Below are 6,574 nucleotides of genomic sequence, written 5' to 3'. Positions count from 1 at the left end.
GCTTTAAATGCAGCGTGTCCTTCTGGCTACAGCTATGTACACCACCCTCGTCTAACTAGCCGTGGAGGTGACATTGCAGTTATTTCTATTGACACATTAAGCATAAACCAGAAAGCCTTTGAAATGATTTTTACTAGCATAAATCATGTAGCCAGCGATAAAAAGCCCACCCAGCCTCTTCCAGTAATTGGCATCTACAGGCCACCAGGACGCTACTCAGAATTTATTAAGGAATTTGCAGATTTCCTTTACATTTTTGTTGGTGATTTCAACAATATTCACTTTGATAGTGGCCAAGACCCTCTGATGGGCCTTTAGTTCTATATTAGAATCAGTTCGTTTTACCCAATGTATAACAGAACCCATACACTCTGGTGGACATACGCCTGACTTAGTACTGAGCTATGGTGTAGATGTAGTTATACTACTCCATCTCAGACCATTCCTTAATTTCATTTGAACTATGTACGCACAATCACATCAGCCACTGCACCTGGTTTTATTGGCAATCTACCAGACATATCATTTGCGACTAGGATGCCCTCACACCCTACAGAACTTGGTCAAATAACTGAATGCTTAGAATCAGTATTCTGCTGCACACAACTCCGAGGACTGGAAATCATTATACCAGTCATGGTAGTCGGACGCAGTCCCTTGTGACTCCTCCACTTCCGTCCCAGGACCACATTCCCGTATTGTGGGAGTCAGCAGGGTAGCCAAGAACACGGGGGAATTGCATGCACGAGCTGGGGAAGTGTGTCTACTCCCCTTCCTCCCCTTCTTCCTACCCTTCCCAGGCATCCTTCTTCGGTTGGTGTTTCTGTAACGTCTCGAGGTAAACAGGATGCGGGGAAGAGGCACGATTAACCAGACGTTTATTACACACACGAATGATACATAAAACAACCCACATGCTCTGTACACCTTAAACATCAACAAACACACTACGACACAGGGGATGTATATACATTAAAGACGATTACACATAATGCAGAACAGGTGGACAACACGAGAGGACATGGCAACACGGATGAACACACAAACCAAGACGTTTGAGGAGGGGGTGGGGCCATAACATGACATTGGCAGTCTCCCAGACATACTATTTGTGACTAGGATGCCCTCAAACGCCACAGAACTTCATCAAATAACTGAATGCTTAGAATCAGTATTCTGCTGCACACTTAATGATGTTGCCCCACTTAAGAATAAAAAAATTAGGGACAAAAAATTGGTACCTTGGTATAATGACCACATTTGCAATTTAAATCAAAACACTTTCACATTTTAAATAAAAAATTGAACGTAAATGGCGCCACACTAAGCTTGTAGTCTTCCGGCTTGCATGGAAGGAGAACCTTCTCAAGTTTAGAAAAGCACTTATTACCGCTCGAACAGCTTATCTCTCAAACCTAATAGAAAAAGAAAAAAATAATCCTAGATTTCTTTTTAGTACAATTGCCCATCTAACTAAGAATAAGATTGACACCAATGCTCAGATTACATCACCACCATAGTAGTAAAGAGTTCATGAATTTCTACAATGAGAAAATAAAGCACATTAGAGATAACGTTAAGAGCATTAATATGACATCGGGCAACTACTTAGGTACAACCAAGAACAACCAAGCCAAAAATGACTTTTGAATCCTTTACACCTATCCAAGAGCCAGAAATTGCATATCTGATGTTGCGCTCAAAGTCCTCCAGTGCTTACTAGATTCACTGCCCACACACTTTCTTAAAGAAATTCTACCTGAAGTAATTGAACCTTTACTAAATTTAATAAACTAATCCTTAAATATTGGCTACGTTACTAAATCATTCAAATTTGCAGTAATCAGACCACTTCTCAAAAAATCTAACCTCAACCCATGTCAGCTGTCAAACTACAGACCGATCTCAAACCTACCATTTATTTCCAAGATCCTAGAAAAAGCTGTAGTTCAGCAGCTAAGCGCATATCTGAATCAGAACCGAATGCATAAAGGATGTTGAGAAACTTTCTCTCACTTAATCCTGACAAAACAGAGGTGCTTCTATTAGACACAGAGACAGCTAGATCCTCTAATTACTCAAAGAACCTCAATGAAATCACAGTCACATCTTCCCTCACAGATAAAGATCTTGGAGGTATCATGGATCCCAGTCTCTCGTTCGAAGCTCATGTAAATAATATTTCTAGGAAGGCCTTTCTCCACCTTAGGAACATTTCTAAGATTAGAAACATGCTCTCCTCACATGATGCAGAAAAGCTAGTCCATGCATTTATTACTTCAAGATTGGACTATTGTAATGCCCTACTATTAGGCTGTACTACTAAGTGGTTAAACAAGCTCCAGCTAGTTCAAAATGCAGCAGGCAGAGTGCTCATTAGAACGACAAAATCTGAATCCATCACGGCTATCTAAGATACTTTACATTGGCTCCCAATAAAATTTCATATTGATTATAAAATACTTCTAATTACCTACAAAGCATTGAATGGTCTTGCCCCACAGTTCCTTAGAGAACTCTTAGTTCATTATAAACCACCATGTCTGCTTAGATCGAAAGGTGCAGGTTCTTTACCTGTACCAAGACACTTTACTTGTTTTTTCATTTTATAATTATATTTTTCTCGGTAATTGTTATTATTGTGGTGACTGTTGTCGGCCAGAGGAGGATGGGCCCACCGTTTAGTTTTAGTTCCTCTCAAGGTTTCTTCCTCATGCTCTAGTGGGGTTTTTTCTTGCCACTGTCAGCCTTGGCTTGCTCACTGGTGGCTTGGACTTGGACATTTGTAAAGGTGCTTTGTGACATCTGTTCTAAAAAGCGCTATATAAATAACTTTTGATTTTGATTTTTGATTTGATCCCCTGAGGAAAAGCCAGAGTAGCTCCCACTCTGAGGCAGATGCTTCCTCTGTGAGCCATTTCCCACCACTGGATGAGCCCCAGAGAGAGTGAAGGATCCGCGGCCCACAGGCTGCTGTCAGAGAAGAGCGGCCCCACTTCAGGCAGGTGGCAAAGAGCTATAATTACAGAGCATACCTAAAAATACACAAATGGCATGCTTTGGAAAAATAAATATAAAAATTAGTGAGGGTCACCCTGACAGCGAATACATTTGTTTCTGTGTTTTTAAAAGTTGATTTTATTAATGAAACCTGTTTAGCATTACCGATATCATAACACCAGGTATGTACACCGTGTTCTAACGCTGTTTTAGGGAGAAGAAGAAGGGGAGCTTGACTCTGGTGCAGTCTCTGGCCCAGAACCACACCGACATCCTGCTTCCCAAGCTCCACGATGTGTGCCTGACTGTGGTCCAGAGGGGCCCTCTCAGGGACAAAAGATTCTCTAATCAAATCATATAAACAATGGCCCAAAAAGGATCTTCGCATTTTGCTGTCCGAGCTGGAATTGCTCTGTTTTGTGACCAAAATGGTTCTAACCTGATGAAGAGTCAATTTGGAATGTTCTAGCGAGGAATATCTTGTCCTTAAACATGGTAGGTAGTACAAACTGATGCTTTTCCTTCTCTGACACACCAAGTAAATCTGCCACATATCGGATGAGTCCGATCGGCGTGTTTAAACAGGCACATCCCCATGGAGTGCCTGAACACCTGAGCCCCATGTCCACTGTCTCAGTTGAAGAATCTGAGCTCCATGGTGTCGCGTGCTTCCATGACAACACTGGCGCACATGTCCACCGACCTGTGGAGGGCCATGGACGCCAAGGCGGAGTTGGTTGCCTGCATGCTGCCGCACAAGGCGGGCGAAAGCAACCTCTTCATCAGGGAGGACAAGGACCTTGCGCTCGGTGCCATGGTGCAGAGCTGCTCGCCCACTCAGGTCATTCATGCTCTGCTGGCCGGGGAACTCAGGAAGGATCACCTCACCAACACCTCTATAAATTTGTTTTGAAAACGGTCATGCAGCCATTTGACCAAAATAAATTACACTGCCAAAAGAGACTTTTAGTAGAAGACAGAAACACATTTATAGTACAGCAGAGCCCTGCTACTACGAGGCAGTAATAGTGGAATCTAGACGCTATAATAGGTTCATAATAATTACACGCTATAATAGGTTTCCAATGTTGGGCAGTAGTTTAGCTGGGGCCTGGGAATATTGACATACCTATCGATATCTTGGTGCCCTTTTTTTTTTTTTGGCTCCTCCTACAGGTCCAGCAGTCTGTGATGTCATCCCACGATAGATCAGGAAGCAGCTCCCTTCGTCACCAGCTCCCTGACCAGCCCTACCATTGGCCCGTGGCCTACTCGCTCGGCCAGAGGAAAGCCTGTATCCTTACCTGTGAGAGGAAGAGGAACACGGAGAGACATGAGGGATTCGGACATTGAACATCAGCTCGATTATTGAACTTGATTATTGTAGTTTCTGGGCTTATTGTTTGTTTTAATGCCTTCATTTTTAAAAAAAAATAGTGTTTTTTACAAACAGACTAACAAACTGTATTAAATGTATCTCAAATGCAATGTGTGATTAATGTGTTTAACAAGTTGATTGTTGTATTTTGAATTCCATGGGAGGTGTAACTATAAAAAATAGTTCTTTGGCACTTAGTGGCAGTATTTGTTCAAAACACATGTAACATCAAGCTCTTATGTAACCTTTATAGGATCTTCACCTCAGACTTTGAATTTTGGCTTAATTTAAAGGGATATTGTGGGGTAATTGGAGCTAATTCTATAACTATAGTAGTGAACTGTATTACTACAGAGAAATCTTTTTGGGATTGTGTGTGTTTAAAATAGAAAACAAAAATTGAAACAGGTAATTTATCAGGTTTCAGATTTCCTGTTCTGCTGGACTGAGGGCATGTTGCTATATTGACAAAATCCAAGTAACTGCAAAATCTTTAAATAGTACAATATATAAACACAGGCAGTGGTAGTTCAACGGTTAAGGTACTTGACTTGTTCTCGGAAGATTGCTGGTTCACTGCCACGTTGCCACTGTTGGGCCCCCGCGCAAAACCCTTAACCCTCAATTGCTCAAATCGTACTCAGTCATAATTGTCGCTTTGAATAAAAGTGTCAGCTAAATGACATAAATGTAATCAGCACAGTCAAAGATTGATTAACCACACTAAGTCCAATACTAAGAGACTGGTACAGTGGATGAGGCACAGAGCAGGATACAGCACTATTTTTTGCTTTCCATCAGCAAGTGCTACCTGGATGCAGTCTTGCTACTTGGGGATTTTGCAGGCTTTGACTCCTTGGGTGTGTGATGAGGATTTTGCTTCAGTTAAACTCCTCATGAACATGTCTGACAAACCTGCACGTATGCTCTACCAGGACCTCATTTAATACTTCTCTTTCAGTAACTTGGAGCCTGTGGTTTTTGTTTGCTATTTCTGACATAACTGGGCAACATTTTACATTTAATGTATATATGGAATCCACAGAATCTATACCATAATACTGTAAAGAAATAGTATACTTTATACATTGTAGCTAGTCCATGCTAGAAGCTCCCAAACAACTCCACATAAACTTCAGCTCAAATAAGCCTCTTCCTTTCCATGATGTCCAAAAGTATTGGCGTTCAAATCATTCTTATGGCTGCATGAGTTTCGCCAAACAGCGTCAAATAAATGGGAAGCTGATTGACAGCACGCGGACCTTTAAACGGTTAAAAGGAGAACTAAATAAGACAAGTGAAGGGTCTACGTTTTCATCTAAACCTCCTCCATTTGTTGAAACACCTGCCAATCACGCCACTTGCCCAGGAAACATATGAAGTAAATAATAGTCACCCACCCCACTTTTTATGTAATTGAATTTTCTTTGACAAAATCTGAAGTTATCTTATACTGGAAGCATGTTTTAAAATGCCATTTAAAATGACAGGCACGATTGTTGTGGAAATTTACCAGCAAAGCACGAAATATTTAGCGTGGGATTCTGGAGAACGGATGCATGTAGACGGCTGAAATCGGTAAGCAGGTACATGTATTAGTCCTAAGAAATGTTATGTTGATAAATGTAGTACTTAATATTCGATGCTATCAAGTGATTTATATGAGTCTGCCAGTTTGGGCCTGTAGGTGCAGCAGGCGGACAAGCAGACACTACAGTTTTGATTATGTCTGGACAAAGAGTAAAATAAATGTGAGCTTTTATCTTGTCTACTGGCGAGGTTCAATACGTGCACTTGAAATTCCATTTTATGACGTTACACCTGTCCATGTCACCTTGTTGCCATGGAACGAAGAGTCCGTAGAGTAGCGAATTGATATTTGGTGGAAATCTTCTCACTCCGGTCGATATAGCGTGCTAATAATTTCAATTCTTTAAATTAAGAACCACAGAACAACATGGATGATCATGAATTATATCCGTTCGGTTTTCTTGAGCCTTCTTTCCGTAAGGTTAAAGGTGGGAAAATAATCAACACTGAGGGTAAGTTATGAAGTTAACTAGCGGTTAGCGTTAGCGTTAGCTAGCTAGCGTTAGCTAAATCATAGATCGTGTTTTGTTGTTGTTGTTGTTTTTTTTTAAATCTGCTGTTTTAGTTTTAATTTTGAATATAGCCCCTAACTAGATCTGCATAGCA

General features: G+C 41.0%; 1 protein-coding gene across 1 annotated transcript; it reads left to right on the top strand.

Moving 5' to 3' along the window:
* The first annotated feature begins 3,534 nt into the window (after positions 1 to 3,534).
* LOC118240810 (TOG array regulator of axonemal microtubules protein 1-like) lies at positions 3,535 to 4,476 on the top strand. Its single transcript, XM_035523054.1, has 2 exons — positions 3,535 to 3,841; positions 4,177 to 4,476. Exons 1-2 carry the CDS (start codon positions 3,656 to 3,658, stop codon positions 4,351 to 4,353), a joined length of 363 nt encoding a protein of 120 aa, XP_035378947.1. The 5' UTR covers positions 3,535 to 3,655; the 3' UTR covers positions 4,354 to 4,476.
* The last annotated feature ends 2,098 nt before the right edge of the window (positions 4,477 to 6,574 follow it).

Source organism: Electrophorus electricus, chromosome 25 (assembly GCF_013358815.1).
Source record: "Electrophorus electricus isolate fEleEle1 chromosome 25, fEleEle1.pri, whole genome shotgun sequence".
Taxonomy (NCBI): Eukaryota; Metazoa; Chordata; class Actinopteri; order Gymnotiformes; family Gymnotidae; genus Electrophorus; species Electrophorus electricus.
This window is presented reverse-complemented; position numbering and strand designations above follow the sequence as displayed.

Excerpts from the sequence above, each read along its gene's own strand:
- LOC118240810 (XM_035523054.1), top strand. The coding sequence starts at position 3,656 with ATGGTGTCGCGTGCTTCCATGACAACACTGGCGCACATGTCCACCGAC. Across the intron at positions 3,842-4,176 it reads AGAGCTGCTCGCCCACTCAG|GTCCAGCAGTCTGTGATGTC; the intron begins GTCATTCATGCT and ends CTCCTCCTACAG.